Source organism: Tamandua tetradactyla, chromosome 12 (genome assembly GCF_023851605.1).
Source record: "Tamandua tetradactyla isolate mTamTet1 chromosome 12, mTamTet1.pri, whole genome shotgun sequence".
Classification (NCBI taxonomy): domain Eukaryota; kingdom Metazoa; phylum Chordata; class Mammalia; order Pilosa; family Myrmecophagidae; genus Tamandua; species Tamandua tetradactyla.
This window is the reverse complement of record NC_135338.1, coordinates 75,666,749-75,689,933: the sequence shown is the minus strand read 5'-3', so window position 1 is coordinate 75,689,933 and position 23,185 is coordinate 75,666,749. Positions and strand designations below refer to the sequence as shown.

The window sequence follows — 23,185 nt, the reverse complement described above, 5'->3', positions numbered from 1 at the left end:
CAATGTACAAAATGAAAATTATAAGCCGAACTTACTCAGGAATAAAACACAACTATTATAAAAAATTTTAAGAAGCATGCTTTGATCAAGTTAAGCATTCTCAAGAATAAATAGGGAAGACTGGAGGTAAGAATTTTTCTTAACATTACCAAATCTGAGATGAAATATCATCTTTTGTATTAAAAAAGATAATAATCTAATAATCACAATCAAGGTAGAAGTTCATAAAATAAAACCCAAGCCCCATTTATAATTTATGAAAAAAGAAAACTGTAGTCAAGATTGTACTAAATATGTGGAAAAAATAAATTCAAATTGACTACAGAACACAAAAAGACATCATAATGTAGTGTTAGAAAGTAGCAAAATAAAATTAAAACATGCAAAACAGTAGGATATTTATAGGGAAAAACTTAAATGGCATTAAAGTGTTTTGAAATGCTTATGTTTGGAGAATTAAAATTTTTATTAACTTTACATTTGATAAATTAACTATGCATGTTGCATTACCTAGAGTAAACAATGTACAAATATAAAGTAAATATGTAACTTCCAAAGTAATAGAGGGAAATATATCACAAATTACATAAAATGTCAATATATGCTTTCACTGAAAAAATAAATATTGTCAGATTCATTTTAAAAATACCGATATCTATAGTCCATAACAGACGTACCAAAACATAAGAACATAGAAATATGAAATTAAAAGTAAAGAAATGAATATACCATACAATTATGTCTAAAAGAAAGCTAATACAACTAAATTAGTAACAGACAAAATGAATTTTAAGGTAAACAATTATCACTTTATATTATACCAAATTTTCAATACAATGGGAAGATACAATTCTAAACTAATGTGGATCTAATTATAAACCTTAAAATATATAAAGCAAAAATTTAGAGAACTACAGGGAGAAATGGATATATCTTTAATCATAGTGGTAGATTTTTACACATTTCCCTTGTTATTTACAGAACAAGCAGGCAAAGCAATAAAAAAACCACATTTTCCAAGTTCTTATGAAACATATGTAAAAAGAACGTAATGGCCAAAAAGCAGATTTCAATAAATTTCAGAAGACTGAAATTATAGAGAATATGTTCTCTGACCAAGGCAATTATCCTACATATATTCTACATATCAATATCCAATCAGTATGTCATAAATTAAGAATCTTCCTCTGGGGCATGGAGTGAATGGTATAGTTCTGTCCAACAGGACGGGTTGGACTCGTCCTGCTGGATGCAGTATATGCCCTGGAAAACATCAAAATAGTACTGCAACACTCAAATATTGAGAAAAAGGAAACACACAAAGTGTGTTCCTAATCATTCTCACCCTGCCTGGGGACAATTTTCTCTGTGACCTAAAGAACTAAAGAACCAAGGGCCTAAACAGCAAGCAGAGCACAGTGAGCTGAGAAGCTAGCACTTCTGAAGCAGATGACTGTGGAGGAAGGAGGTTAGGATAGGGGATGTTAGGACAGTGGGATTTACGCCCCCCCTCCCCCAAGTCCTTAGCCAAGAGCTGTACTATACATGCATAAACTGAGACACTGAAAAGCCTATCAGAGAGTAGCCGCTATGGGAGTAAGAGAACAGAGATACTAGAAATTCCATATAAGAATCAACATTAAGAAAAGGATATCTAGTTGAAACACCAGAAGTGCTGTGGGTACTTTAGACCACCTTAAAAAAAAAAAAAGGCTGAAACCAAGCCGTAGCAAGATCAAAGAGAACCACTAATAAATTAACTTCTTGTCACAACAAATAACTCAACAAACTTTTAAAAAGGATAGCATAAACTGATCTTCGACAAGGCCTCCAAATCCACTGAACTGGGACAAAACAGTCTTTTCAATAAATGGGCATGGGAGAACTGGATAGCCATAGCCAGAAGAAGGAAAGAGGACCCTCACCTTACACCCTTTACAAAAATTAACTCAAAGTGGATCAAACATCTAAATATAAGAACCAGTACCATAAAGATGCTAGAATAAAATGTAGCAAAACATCTTCAAGACCTAGTAAATGGAAGTAGCTTCCTAAACTTTACACCCAAAGTACAAGCAACAAAAGAGAAAATAGATAAATGGAAATTCCTCAAAGTCAAATGCTTTCGTGCTTCAAAAGGCTGTCAAAAAGATGAAGAGGCAGCCAACTCAGTGGGAGAAAATATTTGGAAATCACACATCAGATAGATTTGATACCCTGTATGCATAAAGAAATCATAGAACTCAACAGCAAAAGAACAAGCAACCCAATTACAAAGTGGGCTAAAGATATGAATAGACATTTTTCTGGAAAGCAAATACAGATGGCTAAAAAGCACATGAAGAGATGCTCATTTGCATTAACTATAAGGGAAATGCAGATCAAGGCTACAATGAGATACCACCATACCTATAAGAATGGCTGCTATTAAACACACAAGCCACTACAAATGTGCAAGAGGATGTGGAGAAATTGTGACACTTATGCACTGCTGGAATGGTACAGCCACTATGGAAGATAATCTGGCAATTCCTCAGAAAACTAAATATCGAGTTGCCCTATGACCTGGCAATACCACTACTTGGTATATACCCCAAAGAGCTGAAAGTGGTGACACAAACAAATTTTCACACTGATGTTCATAGCAGTACTATTCACAGTCACTAAAAGATGGAATGATAATATAGAGAAAAAAATAAAAATAATAATAAAAATAAAAAATATAAAAAGGAAAAAAACAAAAAAACACAAACAAACAAAAACTATAGCTCAGATGCAGCTTCATTCAGTGTTTTAACATAATTACATTACAATTAGATAGTATTGCGCTGTCCATTTTTGAGTTTTTGTATCTAGTTCTGTTGCACAGTCTGTAACCCTTCAGCTCCAATTAATTACCCATTGTCTTACCCTGTTTCTAACTCCTGATGGTCTCTGTTACCAATGACATATTCCAAGTTTATTCTCTAATGTTGGTTCACATCAGTGGGACCATACAGTATTTGTCCTTTAGTTTTTGGCTAGTCTCACTCAGCATAATGTTCTCTAGGTCCATCCATGTTATTACATGCTTCATAAGTTTATTCTGTCTTAAAGCTGCATAATATTCCATCGTATGTATATACCACAGTTTGTTTAGCCACTCGTCTGTTGATGGACATTTTGGCTGTTTCCATCTCTTTGCAGTTGTAAATAATGTTGCTATAAACATTGGCGTGCAAATGTCCGTTTGTGTCTTTGCCCTTAAGTCCTTTGAATAGATACCTAGCAATGGTATTGCTGGGTCGTATGGCAATTCTATATTCAGTTTTTTGAGGAACCGCCAAACTGCCTTCCACAGTGGTTGCACCATTTGACATTTCCATCAACAGTGGATAAGTGTGCCTCTTTCTCCGCATCCTCTCCAGCACTTGTCATTTTTTGTTTTGTTGATAATGGCCATTCTGGTGGGTGTGAGATGATATCTCATTGTGGTTTTGATTTGCATTTCTCTAATGGCCAGGGACATTGAGCATCTCTTCATGTGTCTTTTGGCCATTTGTATGAAATGCCATCTTTAAAGTACTGAAATTAAAATGAAAATATGTCAATGCAAATTTCTGTACCCAGCAAAAGTACACATCAAAAATGTTGTTGGAATAAACATTTGTGGATGAACAAAAACTGAGAGAATTGTCACAACAGATCTGAAACCACAGAAAAAATTCCAAAGCAAGTTAATTAGGCTAAGAAAAATAATAGATACAAATGTGGATTAATAGGAAAGAAAGAAAAGCATCACAAATGGTATATATGTGAAAAACATTAAAGATTAGCTTAGTTCAGTGTCACCTCAATTAATGTCAAAATAATAACTGTCAGATGGGGTTTGCAACATACAAAAAATAAAATAAAATACAGTCCTTAAATAGCAAGGATGATATGAAGTATATGAAAATATATTCCTATGAGGTGAAGTATGAAGAGTAAAGGGCAATGAATTCTATGATATATTCAAGGATGAATTAATACTAGTCATAATTGTTTCAGAAAACAAAGCAGGAAGAAACTTCCAAACTGATTATTTGAGAACAGAATAACCCTGATACACAAACCTGTAGAAGTGATTATAAGAATAGAAACCTAGAGGCCGATATTCTTCATCAACATGAATTCAAAAAAATATTAGCAAAGTGAACTGAAAAATACATAAAAAGGATAATCCATTATGACTAGCTTATCCATAGAATGCAAGGTTGGTCTAACATTCAATATTCGCCACACTATATAGGTGAATGAAGGAGAAAAGTCATGATTTCCCCAATAGAGGCAGAAAATTATATGACAAAATCAAACATTCATTTTGCAGTTAAAATACTCAGCAAATTGAGATAAGAAGGGAAGTTGCTTTGTTGCATAATAAACTGCATTACAGAGTAAAAATCGTGAAATCTTACCTTTGAGATTGGGGTCAAGGCAGAAATATTCACTTATATCCTTTTTATTTGACATTGGATTGGAGATTGTAATCAATGCAAAGAGCAAGGAAAGGGAATAAAATGCAAAAGATTAGAAGGAAGTATAACAGTCTTTATTTTTATGTAATGTAATAAGCTGTGTTGAAAGTCCTAAGAAATCAATAAGAATTAAGTGTGTTGATCAAGATCAATTGATAAAATATCAATTTCTGAAAATATGTTGAATATCTATACCCCAAATTTATAAAAATAGAAATTAAATTATAAAATCAACTCCATTTACAGAAGAAATTGTAAATTTAGAAATAAAAATGCAGAAACTCTAAACTCAAAATCACAAATCATAGTTTAGAGGAATTAATAAAGACATTAATGGGAAGAGATATCATGTACACAGATCAAAAGTTATGCACTGTTAATTAATTCTCCTCATCTTGATCTATAGATTCAATATAATCATCAACTAAAAATCCTTTAAGTTTTTTTGTAGAAATGGACAAGATGTTTCTAAAATTTAATAGAAATATAAATGATCTGCTAGGCAAGAAAATGTTGAAAAAGAAGAATAAAGCTAAAAGGCTTATACTAACTGATTTTATGAATTACTATAAAGCTAAAATAATCAAGAAAAAAATATATTAACATAAAAACTGAGAAGGAGATTGCTAGAACAGAACAGAGAATACATAAATTAAACATATATCATTAATTAATTTTGGTAGCAGTATCCAAGCAATCCAGTGGTGATACTCCTGTGCAATTAAATGAATTTCAATACCTACTTTCCACCATACCCAAAAATAACATGAAATGGATCATAAATGTAAATGATAAAGCTAAAAATGTAAAATTTCTAATGAAAACATAGAACTAAATATTGGATTATGCAGAGTTCTCAAACCAAAACCAAAAAGAACTAACTAATCTTTGATGAGGAAAGCTTTAATATATATATTAAGGATGAAAAAATACAAAGATACTTTATGTTATTGGAGAGATAATGATTTGTTGGTTACATAAAATATAGGTATCTTCTCTAATGTGTAAGTCCACTTTCCTATTTTTCTTTTATATATATTTGTGCATAGAAATCTTACTTTTATTTGTCAGTTATTTTATTAATGGCTTCCAGTTTAAATATTTTGTATGTCTGATACTTTCAAATTTTGCTGTTTATGATTTTAATTATAATTTTACAAATTTTTCTTTTATTCAAAGTTTCATAAAATAATTTATGAAATATCCAGGATATAATAAATCATCGCTCATCAAAACAAAGACTGGGAAAATATCTGTTTGGCACAATTAGAATAATCTAATTAGAATGTTAAAGGAGCCATCATAAAAATTCTTTAATGAGAAATTGCAAACACATTTGAAATAAATAAAAGAACAGAAAGCATCAGCAAATAAATAGAAACTAAAGAAAAACCAAAGGAAATTTTAGAGCTGAAAAATATAATACTAAAATGAAAGACCAACTGGATGGGCTCAAGAACAGAATTAATAGTATTTTACTTTCCTAGGCTGCTTATAGCCACACTATGAAATGTTGATTTATTTGTTTACAGTGTTGAGGCTGATAAAATGCCCAAATCAAGGCATTGCTAAATTGATGCTTTCCTCTCAAAGACTGGCTGCCGGTAATCCTTAGCTCCTTTGATCCATGGCAAGACACATGGCGGCATCTGGGGTCTCTCTCTTCTCCTTTCTCTTCTGAGTTTCATTTATTTTATCTTCCTGCTTCCTCCCCCCCCACCCCCTCTCTCTCTCTCTGTATTAATCCTATTTATGAAGGACTCCATTAAAAGGATTAAAACCCATCAAAAGAGCATATTTCCAATGGGTTTACATCCAAAGAGATGGATTAGATTTAAGAACATGTTTTGTGGGGCATATGTAGCTTTAAAATACCACACTCTACTTCTGTTCTCCAAAAGATATCTTCATCCATATGCAAAATACATTCGTTCCATCACAATACCCCAAAATTCTTAAGTCACTCCTATAATTCTAAGTATAAAATCTCATCAAAATTGGTTATAGGTGTGGTCTGGCTTGAGGCACAATTCCTCTCCATCTGTGGGCCTATGAAACCTAGGAGGGATAGGTATATATAATATATGTATATGTACATAATATAAAAATATAATATTATTATATAATACAAAAATATAAATATATATATTTATCTCGATTATAAAGGATTCCAGTAAGAGGATTAAGACCCATCCTTATTAAGATGGGTCACACCCTAACTGAAGTAACCTCATCAAAATGCCCTATTTACACAATGGGATCACATCTACAGGAACGGATTAGATTTAAGAACATGTTTTTTCTGGGGTACATAGAGCTTCAAAATACTACATACTGGATAGAGGAAAGAATCACTGAACTTAAAGATATAACAATAAAAATTTCCCAATTTATAGAATTTCATCTATATCTATCTATCTGTCTGTCTATCTATCTATCTATCTATCTATCTATCTATCTACCTACCTACCTACCTACCTACCTACCTATTTATCTATCTCAGAGAGAGAGAAAGAAAGAGAGAAGAGAGAAAATGGACTAACAAAATAAATTGAGTTTAGAAACCTGTGGTATTATTTTAAATATTTAACATTTGGGCCATCAATGTCTCAGATAAAGTAAAGAAAGACAGTGTGGCTAAAGCAGTATTCAAGGAAATAATGGCTAAAATTCTTCCCTAATTTGACAAAATACATAAACCTACAGATTCAAGAAGCAGAGTAAGCCATAAACACAGTAAACCTATAGAAATCTATGCCAAGATACATCATAATAAAACTTAAAATCTAAAAAAGAAAAAGAAAAGAAAGAAAAAATCTTGAAAGCCAAGGAGAAAAATGACATTACCTAAAATAAAACCACTTGAGTGACACTGGATTTCTTATCTAACTCCATTGAGGTAAGAAGGAAATGGCACATTTTTCAAGTACTAAAAGAAAAGGATTAAGCTAGAATTCTATACCTAGTGAAAATACCCTTCAGTAATGAAGGAGAAATCAAGACATTCTCAGATGAAGGTCAGAGAAGATTTGTCACTGGCATATCTATCAAAAAAGAATGGCTAAAGGAATATCTTGAAATGGATAGAAAATTAAAAGATGGGGAATTTTGGAACATCAAAAAGGAAGAAAGAACAATGGATGGAGTAAATGTATGGGCTAATTAAATAAACTTTCCTTCTCCTATTGAGTTTTCTAAATAATGAGTGATACCTGAAACACATTGTCTGATGTGGTTCTCAAAGTATTTAACAATAATATTTGAGATAGTTATATTATAATCAAGGTAGAGGAAAGAGAGGTATGGTTTCTACATTTTACTCAAATTGGTAAAATGTCAATAAGTGATAAATATGATATTTTATTAGAGGAGCAATGAAAAATGCTATACAAGGAGTACATCCATAAACACTGTAGGTAAATCAAGATGGAATTCTAAAAAATATTAAGTAACCCATAGGAAGGCAGAAAAAGAAATAGATTTGTAAAACAGTGAAAAAAACAGAAAAGTAAAAAATGGCACATTTAAACCTTAACATATAATTACACTAAATACAAATCATCTGAATATACCAATTGAAAGATAGTGATAAGGAGAGTGAATAAAAAATAAAACATGACCCAACTATAGTCTGTCTAGAACAAATCTACTTCAAATACAATTGTATGGGTAGGTTGACACAGATGTAATAGTCAAAAATTTGATACAACCAAAATTCTCCTCAATAAATGAATGGTTAAAGAATCTGGAATATAACCATGCCATGGAACACTACACAGCTTTGAAAAGGAAAAAGCTATTGGTGCACACAAGAATTTGAACAGCTTACTAGGACATTGTGCCAATTGAAAACAGCCAGTCTAAAAGAGTGCAATCTTAGTTTGTGTTTAAATGAAAAGGTTTATTTATGATTTATGTAAGATGTGAGTATTAATATTCATATGTTCCTCCCAAGTTCAATGGCAAAGTTTTTCTCTAATACTGTGGTGCCAGGTCTTTCACAGAAAACTCATATACATTCTGACAGTCAGCTGAGAAAATCCTCTTGTATTCCTTTAAGCGTTCATCTAAATCATCATGACATATTGCCAGGGAGAGACCTTAAAGAACACACTTGTTTTCATATGTTTCTTAGATCCCTGTATTATGTAGGAAAGTCCTATTTAAAATCTAATCTTTCCTCAGTATTATATAGCTCTGGGGAGGAGGGTGAGGGACTAAAGCAGATGGCCATTGTGTGCATCTGGAATAGAGGCCAAAAGTGATAAAAGATGAACAAAACAGCGTAAGGCAAATCCATGGAAACTACAAACACAAACAACTTCACTGAAATAGAAACTTTATGATTTGGAACTTCTTTTCCTTAGACATTACATGGTGTATTAGTTTCCTAGGGCTTTCTAACAAATTACTGTAAACTACACTACCATCTGACATTACCCTTTTGTCCCACAAAATTCATATCCATCCCACATGCGAAATATATTCACCCCATCTCAACATTCCCCAAAGTCTTAGATTCCTTGTATTAAGTCTAAATACAAAATCTCATCTAAATATCCCCAACTCAACAAGCTCCAAATTTCATCATCTAAACCACCTAAATGTGTGGGTGGAGATTTTGCGTATGGTCCTTCCTAGGGCAAAATTCCTCTCCATCTGTGAACCTGTGAACTAGAAACAAGTTTTCTGCTTCCAAAGTATCATGGTATGACAGGCAGAGGATAAACACTCCCATTCTGAGAGTGAGAAGAAGGTCTCAAAGCAAGTTAGTAACCCAGCACGGCAAGTTCCATTAGATTTCCAGGCCTGGAAATTATCCTATAGACTTGGTACTCGCCCTCTGAGCCAACAGAGGTAGCTTCTAGAAGAAGACCACGTCCTCTTCCAGGCCCAAGGTGGAGAACCCACTCTTCATGGCCTTTGAATCCATGGCTCTGTCCTCAAAGTCATTTTCATTTCTTCCTGTGTCTGTCCTTTTCAGTTCAGGTTGACAGTGTTTCTGCTGGTATTAAATTCTTAATTTTTACACTTCATAATAAAGATGACCATTTCACCAGTGCTCAATAGTATCTTCACCATTTCCTTTCAAGGCCCCTCCAGGAGCAACTTTAACATCTATATTCCTACAAACGGTCTCTTTAAGACAACATAGGCTTTTTCTAACAAGTGCCTCCAAATTAGAGCTTTTACCCATTACTCATTCAGAAGATATTTCCACATTTTTAGGTATTCCTCACAATAGCACCCCACTTCTCAGCACCAAAAATTGTATTCATTTGGTAGGGCTGCCATAACAAATCAGGACAAAGTAGATGACTTAAAATAATAGTTCTGCAGCCCAGAAGACATAAATAAAGGTGTTGTTAGGACCTTATTCCCCCTGATCTTTCCTTGGTCCCAGGAGTCTCTGGGAATTCCTTGGTTTGTGGAAGCACAGCTACTTCCAACTTTACATGACCATCTTCTGTCTGTGTCCATGTCACTGTATCTCTCCCCCACTTAAGGACCCCAGTCATATTGCAATAAGGGCCCACCCTGCTCCAGTAAGACCTCATCAAAACTTAAATAATTACATCTGCAAATATTTATTTCCAAATCAGAGCGCCATCCCAGGTTCTGTGAAGGACAAGGACTTCAGAGGCACACCATTCAACCAAGTACACATGGTCACATTTTTAATTGGATATTTATTAAATAAAAGCTCTTTTTCATAAAAATGCACCTGCATCAGTGTAGGCTTTTCCAGTTTACACAGCATTTGTAATGAGTATCACAATTTCCTTAGCAGTAACGAGAAGCTGATATTTTATTTTACTGAAATAATTAAAGAAAAGTAAAAACTGATTTTTAAAAGGTAAGTGATTTCTCATAATGGTGGCTGACAGGGCCCAGAACAAGGCTGAAGTCTTTGAATTCCAGGTCAATATCATTTATATCGTTCCAAGTTGTCCACCTACATGCTGCTAGGTTTATTCTCCAGCTGGCCCTGGAAAACTCACCTTGAGGAGATGCAGGGGTGGACTAAACATGGGGACTGTAATGGTTAGGTTTGGTGTCAATTTGGCCAGGTGATGGTACCCAATTTTTTGGTCAGGCAAGCACTGGCCTAATCATTACTGCAAGGATATTTCATGGCTGATTGATAAACAAAAAGACTGATTTATTAAATCATCAGTAAGTTGATTACAGCTGTGGTTGATTATCTCTACTATCAATGAAGGACATGTGTCCTGCAAATGAGATAATCCAATGAGTTGAACTTGATACAATCAGTTGAAGACTTTTAAGGAAGAAGAGATAATTTTCACTTCTTCAGCCAGCTAGGAACTCCTGTGGAGTTCCTCAAGACCCTTCAGTAGAGTTGCCAGCCTCACAGCCTGTCTTATGGATTTTAGACTCTCCCATTCTCATAGTTGCATGTGACACTTTTCTAAATCTCGTATTTACAGATATCTCCTGTTGGCTCTGATTCTCTAGAGAACCCTAATAAAGCTTGGTACTGGGAGTCGTTTTTGAAAAATAAACTCTTAAAATAGCTTTTACTATTGATTTTCTACCCTGATTAGACTCAAAGGCACTAATGATTCTGTTTCCAATAACAAAGGTGGCACTGACAGTTCATGGTATGAATTGGGAATAGAGAGACACAAAATGTCACCATTTGATTCTGCTAATTGCACACTTATATGAGGCAAGGCTCTGGGTGAGAGTGGCTGGTTGTTGTTAGATATGCTAGATACAGTTATGAGAGAAAGGGGTGAGCTGGAGGCTTCAGATTTGCAACATAAAGCAATGTATGAAAGATGTAAATGTTATGATGTGTGACCCAAAAGAAAATCTTATTTCCTGTGGTAACAGGTTTGAGATCTTGGAAAACCAGACACAGAGCTTCACTGGGCAAATAGCAGATTTATAATGTAAACTAAATTCTCAACCTTGCAGGTTGTTTGCTGTTAAAGTAAGGGCTTTGATAGGAAAATAATGGGATCCTGAAAATTGGGATGGGGACATATGGCTTGATAAAGATGGCAGTAGGAACATGGAAACACTCTGCCTTTCCTAGACAGACCTGTAATGAATGGACAACCCTGAGGCAACAGCTTTCTGAACTCCAGAATGCCTTCAGGAAACAGCTTCTTGGCCTCCAATTCACCCTGAGGAGTCTGCCAGCCAACCACTACCTAAAGGGATTAACCCTTCTGTGCCTGCTATACCTGTAACCACCTGCCCTGGGGAAACAGCCCTCTCTCTTCTGTCTAGAGCAATTAATCCTGCTTTATCAGATAAAATTACAATGTTATGCCCCGAGGTATTGCTTGAAAGACCATTTTAATTCTTTTCATGACTCACCCTCACACCCCTCTTTTCTTCAAGACTTATAACTAAACCAAAATCCCAACAGGCCCCAAAAGGTGAAGTACAGAGTGTGCCCATGAGGAGGTATGCTATTCTCCAAAAGAATGGCATGAGTTTTCCAATCTTTATACACAGGTATATGTGAGAGAAGGGATATCAAGGGTGTGAGATAATGGTGGAAGTAATATAAAGTTGTATCAGGCTGAATTTATTGATATGGGCCCACTAAGTAGAGATACTGCATTCAAAGTTGTAGCTTGAGGGTTTAGAAAGGGCATTATCAGCTTGTTTGGATCGTTGGCTGAAACATGGATCAAAAAATGGCCGATATTACCTGAAGCTGAAATGCCAGAACTGTCCTGGTACAATGCAGATGAGAGGTTCAGAGGAATACTAGAGTGGATATGTTATGGAATGCCCACTCACACACCCCCAGGAATGTCCAGAGGGCACACCTTTTACCAGGACTGTGAAGAATAAGTTTGTGAGACTTGCTCCATCATCTCTGAAGAGCTCTATACTTGCCCTTCTCTGTAGGTCAGATATTACTGTGGGAACTATTGTCACTGAACTGGAATCCTTAAACACAATGGGGATGATTATATCCTGAATTGGCAGAAGCCTTGTGGCAATAGTTAATCACCACAGACATAGTGGGTGTGGACACCACAATGGACAGCAGACTTAAAGCAACAATCAAATTAATATGACTTACAGAGACTGTGATGTTGACTAGTAAATTATGGGGTACCTAGAAGTAAAATAGATGAGCAGTCTACTAAATTCTTGTTTGAGCTGTATAATCAGAGAACTCTAGGTCTGGTGAACAGAAGTCTAACTTGAATTGCAAAAACAGAGTTATAGCCTCTTAATTCCCAGACTTGAGACAGTTTACACACCCAGAACCCCTTGAATGAGGGAAAGGCTGGGTACCTTTGGGGAAGGACTCACTACACAGTCCAAAATGTATACTGTGAACCTTCCTACCAGCCTTTCCCAGGGAGATCTACAGCCCTTTACTGTGCATTGGGGAAAAGGAAATGATCAGATATTTGGGGGTTTATTAGACACTTGCTAAGAAGTGACATTAATTCCAGGAGATGCAAAACATCACTCTGGCCCACCATTCAGAGTAGGGGCTTATGGAGGTCAGGTGATGAATGGAGTTTTAGCTAAAGTCCATTTCATAGTGAATCTAGTGGATCCCCATGCCTGTAGTGATTTCTGCAGTTCTGGTATATATAATTGGAATAGACATACTCAGCAACTAGCAGAATCTCCACATTGGTTCCTTGATTCATGGAGTGAGGACTGTTATGGTAGGAAAATCCAAGTGGAAGACATTAGAACTGCCCCTACACAGAAAAATAGTAAATCAGAAGCAATAACCAATTACTGGAGGCATTGCAGAGGTAAGTGCCATTCTTAAGGACTTGAAGAATACAGGGTAGTGATTCTCAACACATTCCCATTCACCTCTCTTATTTGGCTTGTTCAGAAAACAGATGGGTCTGGGAGGTTGACAGTGTATTGTCATAAATTAACCAGATGGTGATTCCAAATGCAACTGCTGTTCCAGACATGCATAGGCAAATCAACATATCTGCTGGTCCTGGTATGTAGCTACTGATCTGGAAAATGCTTTCTTCTCAAAGCTCTTAGTAAGGACCACCAGAAACATTTTTTTTTTTTAGCTGGCAGGACCAGCAGTATACCTTCACTGTCCTATCTCAGGAGTATATCAATTCTCCAGCCCTATGTTATAATCTTGTCCATACAGAACTTGATCATTTCTCCCTCCCATAAGACCTCACACTGATCTATTGTATTCATGATATCATGTTGATTGTACTTGGTGAGGAAGATGTAGCAACTATCCAAACTTATTGATAAAGCATTTGTATGTCAGGGGACGGGAACTAAATACAACAAAATACAGGGGCCTTCCACGTCACTGAAATTTCTAGGTGTCACTAGATGTGGGGCTTGTCAAGATATCCTTTATAAAGTGAAGAATAAACTGTTGCATCTGACCCCTCCTATGACCAAAAAAGAAGCACAATGCCTAGTTGGAATTTTTGGATTTTAGAGACAACATAATCCTCATTTGGGTGTGCTACTCTGGCCCATTTACCCAGTGGCCAGAAAAATCTGCTAGTTTTAAGTGGGTACCAGAAAAAGAGGAGGCTTTGCAACAGGTCCAGACTACTGTTCAAGCATCTCTGCCACTTGGGCCATATGATCCAGCAGATCCAACAGTGCTGGAAATGTCAATGACAAATAAGGAAGTGTCAGTGACAAATAAGGATTCTGTTTGGAGCCTTTGCAAGCCCCTATAGGACATTTACAATGCAGACCCTTAGGATTTTGGAGTAAAGCCTTACCAACCACTGCAGATAACAACTTTCCTTTTGAGAAGCAGCTCTTGGCTTGCTACTGGCCTTAGTAAAGACTGAATGCTTAACCATGAGCCACCAAGTTACCATAAGACCTGAGTTGCCTATCATGAGCTGGGTGTTGCCTGACCCACAGAGCCATAAATTTGGGCATGCAGAGCAGCATTCCATCCTAAAATGGAAATGGTATATGTGAGATAGGACTTGAGCAGGTCCTGAAAGGACACGTTACATACAGAAGTGACCCAAATGCCCATGGCCCCCCTTTCTACCACATTACCTTCTCTTTCTCAGCCCAGAGCTCTTGCCTCTTTGGGCATTCTTTACACTCAGGTGACTGAGGAAAATTTGGGCCTGATTTACAGATGATTCTGCATGATATGCAGGTACCATCTGAAAGTGGACAGATTTATCCACTTTCTTTCTGGGATGTCCTTGAAGGACAGTGGTGAGTGGAAATCCTCCCAGTGGTAGAACTTCATGCACCTAGTTGTTCATTTTGCTTGGAAGCAAAACTGGTCATAAGTGCATTTCTTTACTGACTCATGGGCTGTTGCTAATGATTTGACTGGATGGTGTGGACTTGGAAGGAGCATGATTGAAAGAATGGTGACAGAGCAGTCTGGCGAAGAGGTATGCGTACAGACCTTTCTGAGTGAGCAAAAAACATAAAGATATTTGTGTCCCATGTGAATGCTCACCAGAAATTGACTTCAGCCAAGGAATGTTTCAATAATCAAGTGGATAAGATGACCCATTCTCTGGATACAAGTCATCCTCTTTCCTCAGCTACTCCTTCCATTGCCCAGTGGGCTCATAAACAAAATAGGCATGGTGGTATAGATGGAGATTATTCATAGGCCCAGCAACATGGACTTCAACTCACCAAGGTCAGCCTGGGTAAAGCCACTGCTGAGTGCCCAATCTGATAGTAGCAGAGACCCATGCTCAGTCCATGATACGACACCATTCCCTGAGGTGATCAGCCTGCTATCTGGTGGCAGATTAATTACATTGGGCCTCTTCCCTGATGGAAGGTGCAGCAATTTGTTCTAACTGTAATAAATACATACTCTGGATATTGGTTTATCTTTACTGCATGCAATGCTTCCACAAAATTATCGTCCATGGACTAATGGAATGACTTAGCCACTGTCAGGTTATTCCACACAACATTGCTTCTGATCAGGAAGCCCACTACACTGAAAATGAAGTGGAGGAATGGGCAAATTCTTATGGAATTCTCTCACTTTACTATGTTCCCTATCATCTAGAGGCAGCTGGATTGACAGAATGGTGGAATGGCCTTTTGAAGACTCAATTATGCTACCAACTAAGTGGCAATACCTTACAGGGCTGGGACAATGTTCTCCAGGAGGTTGTATATGCTCTGATGATTCTACTCTATGAGTGCCCACTGTATTGTGCTGTTTCTCCCATAGCCAGGATACACAGGTCCAGGAATCAAGGGGTGGACATGGGAATGGCATCACTCACTATTATCTTTACAGATCCACTAGGAAAATTTTTGCTTTCTGTCCCTGAAACCTTAAACTCTGATAGTCTACAGATCTAGTTGCAAAAGAAGGAGTGCTCCTACCAGGACATACAATAGTGATTCCATTGAACTGGAGGTTAAGACTGCTATCTGACCACTTTGGGTTTTTATGCCTCTGAATCAGCAGGCAAGTAAGGAGATTACTTACAACTGGGTTCATTGAACCTGACTATTGAAGGGTTATAGGATTGCAACTGCACAGTGGAGATAAAGAAGATTGTTCCTGGAATACAGAAGATCCCCTATAGCATTTCTTAGTACTACCATGCCCTATAATTAAAGTCAGTGGAAAACTGCAACAACCCCAATCCAGGCAAGGCTAGAAATGGCCCAGAAACTTCAGGAATGAAAGTTTGGGTCACCCCACCAGGCAAAGAACCATGGTCCGTTGAACTGTTTTCTGAGGGTAAAGGGAAAATGGGATAGGTAGTAGAAAAAGATGTGATCAGTATGAACTACAATCATGTGATCAGTTACAGAAATGAGAACTGTGATGGTATGACTATTTCCTCCTTGTTTTGTTGTATGTTCATTTTTGTATTTGTACAGAAAGCAAATATCTTGTTTTCTTCTTATCATATGACATGTGTTGTTCGTATTACAGTATTTAAGTTATAGGATATCAAGTTTGAGAGTGAATAGTTCCTAAAGACTTGCACCCTATTCTGGAGAGATTTAGTACATTTCCAGTTATACACATGACAGTTGAGTATTGTTAAGCAAAACGTATGTCTGTTACTGCATTCTATTTATAAATTAATCATGATTTAAGGTGATGTGTATAGCTGTGACATTCACAGAGTGTTAAGTTCTAGTGTTGCCTTCGCCAGGAGAGCATGTCCAATTGTCTGGTCAGGCAAGCACTGGCCTAATTGTTACTGCAAGGATGTTTCATGGCTGGTTGATAAGCCAGAAGGCTGATTTATTAAATCATTACTCAGTTGATAGCAGATTACATCTGCTTAGGGTGTCTCCTGCAAATGCTTTAATCCAGTGAGTTGGATTTGACCTAATCAGCTGAAGACTTTTAAGGGGGAAAAGATAATTTTCACTTCTTCTTCAGCCAGTGAGCCTCTCTGTGGAGTTCGTCAACACCCCTCAATGGAGTTGCCAGCCCCACAGCCTGCCCTATGGAATTTGTACTCTTGCATTCCCATGGTTGTGTGTGACACTTATAAATCTCATATTTACAGATATCTCTTGTAGGTTCTGTTTCTCTAGAGAATCCTGACTAATACAAGGGTTGATATGTATACATCAGTCACATGTACCTAGTCTTTGAGGGACCTATGAGGCTTATATTTTATTGTATTCCCATTTATTAACTGAAGTTGTTGAACCACAGAGATGCCAAAGTATCAGAGATGGTGAGTGTTAGATGCCAGATTCCCATTTTTCTGAAGTATGTGCACCACATGTCACTAACAGATACCACTGCCTAGCTCTGGGGTAAGCCTGCATTTCCAGGGAACTTACCCAAAAGAGTAATCATTAACTTATTTCACTTGATAATTGTCAAGTCATTTCACTCTTCTTCATGCTCAGTAATCTCTATTCTTTTTCTCATTTATTTTTTCTTCTAAACTTTCCATCATATCTATGTCTCTTTTCTGAAATCTTTTCTACAGTGTTTGCTTAAATCTTAGTATTGACCCACACATTAGAAGTAATAAATGTCAAAACCACACTATTATTAGTTATTAATCAAAAAATTCATCAATTTGCCCAATGTAAAGCATGAATTTAAACCCTAAAATATGCTAGGTGCTATGCTAAGTGAGTGGTAAACAAACTGAGCAAGGAATAACTCTGCTCTTAAAAATTACTCAATATAGGATATGCAAGGATAGTTCAGTGGTAGAATTGTCACTTGCCATGTGGGAGACTCAGGTTCAATTCCCAGTCCATGCACTTCCCAAAAAACAAACAAGTGAAAACAAACAAACAAAAAAATGCAAAAAAAAAAAATCAACAAATGGTGCTGCGATAATGGGATACTTACATGGAAAAATAATGAAATGTGACCTCGCCACACAGCATACAAAAAAAATTACTCAATATATTTGGGGAGACAGACATGCAAAAGTTTGTGCAATTTGCTGTGATAATGCAAAAACCAAGGTTCACATAAGGCCCACTGATAGTGCAGATGTGCATGTCATCAACTCTTCCTTGGGTGCTGTAGAGAAAGTGTTTGTGGTAGGTAGATCTTGAAGAAGAGTGGGAGTTCAGAAATTGGTTAAGCATGGGGAAGTTAGAAAGAAAAATGTTTCTTTGGGCAGAAAAAAAAGTATGAGTGTGAAATGCAGAAGAGAATGGAATGTATAGGGGGACTATAAATTGTATCTTACTTAAATTATTAAAAAGATAAAATGTCAACCAATAGGAGAATTGCTGTAGGATGTCAAGTTAAGTCACATGGCTTAATGTTATCATCAGGCTATCATAAGAAATTTTAAACTTGTTTACAACATTGTGTGAATATTACAATAGAAAGTAATAATAAATTAAGCAGGTAATGCCAGAAGGAGCCATGTAGATATGACACAGCTGTGTTGCAGTGGCAGTTTTAGGGGTGATCTTTTACTATTTCTCTTCCATTTTGCTTCTTTTAATAACGTGATGGATGTTTCATTTGCAGGTATTACCACAGTCCTCACCATGACTACCCTTAGCACCATTGCCAGGAAATCCTTGCCACGGGTATCCTACGTGACAGCCATGGACCTCTTTGTGACTGTGTGTTTCCTATTCGTCTTTGCTGCGCTTATGGAGTATGCCACCCTTAACTACTATTCGAGTTGTAGAAAACCACCCGTCACCAAGAAGAAAACATCTGTGAGTTGCGGTAGCAAAGAGTTTCTGGAAGGATAGTTTGAAATAAATGTTCTGTTTGTAAATGCAATTTTATTCCTAAGAAATTTATAGAACATTGTATAAATAGCTAATTCAAGGAGACTTTACAAAACAGGAATATAACCCTCAAGCTTCTGCTTGGTCTCTCCTCCTAGTGACATGGGTTCATTTAATTATGCCTTAAAGATTGCTTCTCATTGAGGATGATTTGTGGTGCACAGATGTTCATGGCAAGTTTTAATCTTTTTGTTTGTTTGTTTTTACTTTTCTTGTAGTTATTACATCCAGATTCCTCAAAATGGATTCCTGAGCGACTAAGCCTACAAACTCCCTCCGTATGTATAGCGTTTCAGGTGCAAATATTTCTGAGAACTTCTACTAGGTTAAGATTGACTTGAAAGATATGTTATCATTTATGTATCCACATACTGAAGACTAATGAGAAATGCAAGTGCTTCCTTAAAAATTGTGTACTTTTGTTTCAATTTCCAATGTAGAAAATTTGGAAAATAGAGGAGAAAATGAATTCTAGGTTTTCCAACCAGGGATTGAGTTGATGGTATACACATTTATGATTGTTTTCTAGGCATTTAAAAATATGCATCCATGAATTAGAAAAACTAAGTCATGGTATATGTATTGTTCTATAACCTGTTTTTGTAACTCAAAAATATGTTATGAATAGGTTTCCCTGTTATAAATATTATTTCACAGAATCATTTAAATAATTGCATCACATATGCATGATTGATACACAGGCAAATATCTAACAATAACCTGGTTTGGATATTGGTCTATTCTACAACTTCTAGTTTTTATACACATTTTTATAACTATAGTTTTGTTCTCACCTGAGATGATTTACTCAATATAAATTCTTCAGCATAGAGTAACTGGGTCAAAGGTTATTCACAATATTTGATAAATGGCATTGCATGAACTCATTAACACTGTAGGGATACCCATCTCCCAGAGCCCGCCTGCATTTAGTTAGTCAGAAAAAAAAGACACTGGCAGCTATTTCTACTGCCATTTCTTGGATTATTAATGAGGTTAAATATTCTTTATTGCATTTTTGTTTTTATGAATTAATTTTAATGTCTTTTAACCATTTTTTAGTATTTTACCATAGCAATTTGCCAGTTAGTTGCATGTTATAAATTATGTACATTGTATTTTATATAATGTGTATTTTTACTGTCATCATAACATATATTGAGAATATCGTCTTTTCTATGTCATTTTTACTCCGTCTTTCTATGGCAATGTGGTCACTCCTATTTATATTTTGCTTTTATTCCCCACATGCATATGGTTTAAGTTTCCTTTAGTCAAATCTATAAGTCTTTTCTGTTTTAGTTTCTGCCTCTGTGTATGCTTAGGAGTGTCTTTCCTCCATGCAAAAGGATACAACCCAGGCCCCTCTCTCTTTGAGCACTTGTCTGTTCCACCCATTGTTTTAATGTATGACCTCCTTTTATCCTCACAACACCCATTCTATGCATAAGGAAACTGAAGAATGGAGAGATTGAGTCATAGAAACATGGACTAAGTGCCATCGTTGTTGTTTTTTTTAATTTGCTATATGTTAATTATTACTTCATCTGTACTTTTAATATATGGTGTGATATATGAATCTAACTTTATTGAAAAATTGATTAATTTATCATTGACTCATTGATGTGAGCTGCTATTTTTATTATATACCAACCTTTTATAGATAAGCAGTTCTTTTATTCCCTTATTCATTTCAATTCACTAATGATAATGAGTATTTTACATCCCTCATGCACCATATGTGGTTTTCTTACTGCTAGTAAGTCCCATGTATTTAGTGCACTTCAACCCATTTTCATAAGGAGACTCATGAAAGATTTATCTTCTGCAAATGTGTCCCTTGTAGTTCTGATACACTACAGAGCTGTGGTAAACACACAGATTTTGCCACCAAATAGCAAGAGACTGAAATGTAGAGGGAGAAGGATGCTATTGGTTACAACTAATAGTTCAGGGCTGACAGAACATATTATCACCCAGAACCAGCAGTCTGGGGGAGAGAGAAAGAATTTGGGGTAGAAATGACACTGCCAAAAGAAAAGGAGAATCCTTTCAACACAGAGAAAAAAGGAGTTTCCACTAATCTAGAAGAAAATATAAAAATGAGGGAATGTTGAATGTCCTTGAAGAAAGTACAAGGAAAATCAACTCACAGACACAAAGGGTGTCAGGACAGGTGAGAAAACACAGCCAGGTAGATCTTCAACAAGAGTCTATACTGTAGCCAAAGACAAAGGAAGCATTTCTATGGTTGGATAAGAATTGTCTTTATCTATAGGGATTATGCCAGTTCAGGGATCACGTCAGGAATGAATGGGAAACGCACAGACTCAAAGCCATGAGAAATGGGAACCAGGTTCTGTGAACCATCAGCTTAAGAACAAATCATCCTCACCTTTCTGTGCTTCAGTTTCCTAATCTGTTTTGGTTTCCTGGAGCTTCCATAACAAAGTACCACAAACAGGAGGATTTAAATCATCAGAGATTTATTGTCTCACAATTCTGGAGGACAGAAGTCCAAAATCAACTTGTTGGCAGGGCCATGAAACCTCTAAAGTATTTAGGAAGGGATCCATTCCATGCCCCTCCTAGCTTCTGGCAGTGGCTTGCCCAACAAGACATGAGGTTCTCTGCCTCAATTATCATGTAATGTCTTCCCCGGTCTCTCTGTGTCTCCCTCCCTTTTTATAAAGACACTAGTCATATTGGATCAGGTCCACTCTAGTCCAGTTTGACCTCATCTTAACTAATTACATTTTCAAAGATCCCATTTCCAAATAAGGTCATGTTCACAGGACTGGAGGTTGGCATTTGAACATGTCTTTTGTGGGACACAATTCAACACATAAAACCTGTGCGACGTAACACTGATGTATTCCCCAAGAGGCAGGGGGGCCTGGCACTACGAAGCACCATGGTTCCAAGAAATTTGACAGAGGTTCAGTTCACTCACAGGCACAGTGAGGGTGACTTTGGAGTATCAGTAATTAAAATCTCTATTTTGGGGTAGTATGAAATATTTATGGTATATGAGAACACATTTAATGAAGTACTTAAGCAATATTATGTATGGCTGCTTAGGATTTTTAACATACTATGTTTTATTTCAATATTATAAAATGGAACTGGTTTCATTTCAAAACACTGAGCCCTAAGGACATGAATAGAGTTCTCTACATCATTGCATCCAGTTTAGATGTTTCAGTAATTGTGGGGTTTTGTTTACTAACAGGAAAGTGAAATGGAGGTTTCTCCTGACCCTAGCAACTTTGCAATTTATTTGCCTAGGCCCTCCAGAAGTCACCTTTAGGTCTCCAGTGAGCTGTCCCCAACTCTGTGCAGACTTCTGATTCCCAGTCTGCATTTGTGCCTTGCCTTGTCCCTGTACTGTAACGGCCTAGTTTCTCATCTGCTTTCCCCACCTGCCCATATTCCACTCCATATAGTAAGGAGCCACACAGATAGACACATGAGATTGAAGAAATGAATGGAAGACTATTTGAGTTAACACTGTCAAAACACTTGTAAGAAAATTTTCAATGCAATTGTTATTATCTTATAAAGGCAGGTTTTTAAAAATTGGTGCTTGTCAAAAGCTACAGATTCCTAAAAGGTGCCAGGTAGAGGAAGGAGTCGGCTGTGTTTCAACACACACACACACACACACACACACACATGCCCTGTGATTTTTGCACACAGTCAAATTTGAGAACCAACAGGCCAAATGAGTAAAATACATATTAGAGCTGTACAGATGGCAATACTCTCATCTCTGCTGTTCACCAGAGTTAAGGAGGAAGCCAGACGCCTGTACCATATTATTGCAACAAAGATGCATAGCACAGTGCATGCATGGCACAGTGTTACTATCAGAAAACACGGTATTCAATAGTTAGGCCTGCCTCGTCCTGCATCAGAGAAACTAGTCTCTTTGTTTGGTGAGGAGGTGAGTTTTATTACAGGTGCACATATGAGGAACTTGAGAAAATATTTTCCAATACCAATTTGGAGAGAGAAGGGTGATTTGGGCTTTTATAACCCAAAACATACAGAGAAATGGCCAGGATCAAGAAGAAAAAAAAAAGAAAAAGAAACAAATGGAAGAGGAAAAGCTGTTCAGTTTGCACATCCTGTTTTCTTGTAGACCCTTCTGGGTTTGCTGACCATTTAGTCTTTTAATCTTGCACTTCAAAAGGAGGAAGGTGCTGCTTTTAGCCCATGTGGGTTTCACCCCTGCAGGAAGAGCCAGGGAGGTTCTTGCAACTTTTAACTTGTAACAGAAAAAGAACAGAGAGTAACCTTTTTAGATTAGATCAACAGCAAGCTATTTCAAAGGGCTTCTAAGCTTAAAATAATTCAAGACTGCTTGAGGAAGTGATCATAATAAACATTTTTCTAGCTGCTGAATATTATACTAAGCACTTTTCAGCTAAAGGATTTATATTTATTGAGTATTTTTCCTA

At 36.5% G+C, this 23,185-nt stretch overlaps 1 protein-coding gene across 5 annotated transcripts in view; it reads left to right on the top strand.

The window, feature by feature from the left end:
- Positions 1-23,185, top strand: part of GABRG3 (gamma-aminobutyric acid type A receptor subunit gamma3) — a 736,378-nt gene that overhangs the window by 707,732 nt on the left and 5,461 nt on the right. For 4 of the 5 annotated variants that reach the window (XM_077123978.1, XM_077123976.1, XM_077123980.1 and 1 more), the window contains 2 exons: positions 18,451-18,647; positions 18,941-19,018. In XM_077123978.1, the coding sequence (XP_076980093.1) occupies positions 18,451-18,647; positions 18,941-19,018 (275 nt within the window). The remainder of the gene's footprint in view (positions 1-18,450; positions 18,648-18,940; positions 19,019-23,185) is intronic. The other variant, XM_077123977.1, reaches the window with a different exon arrangement.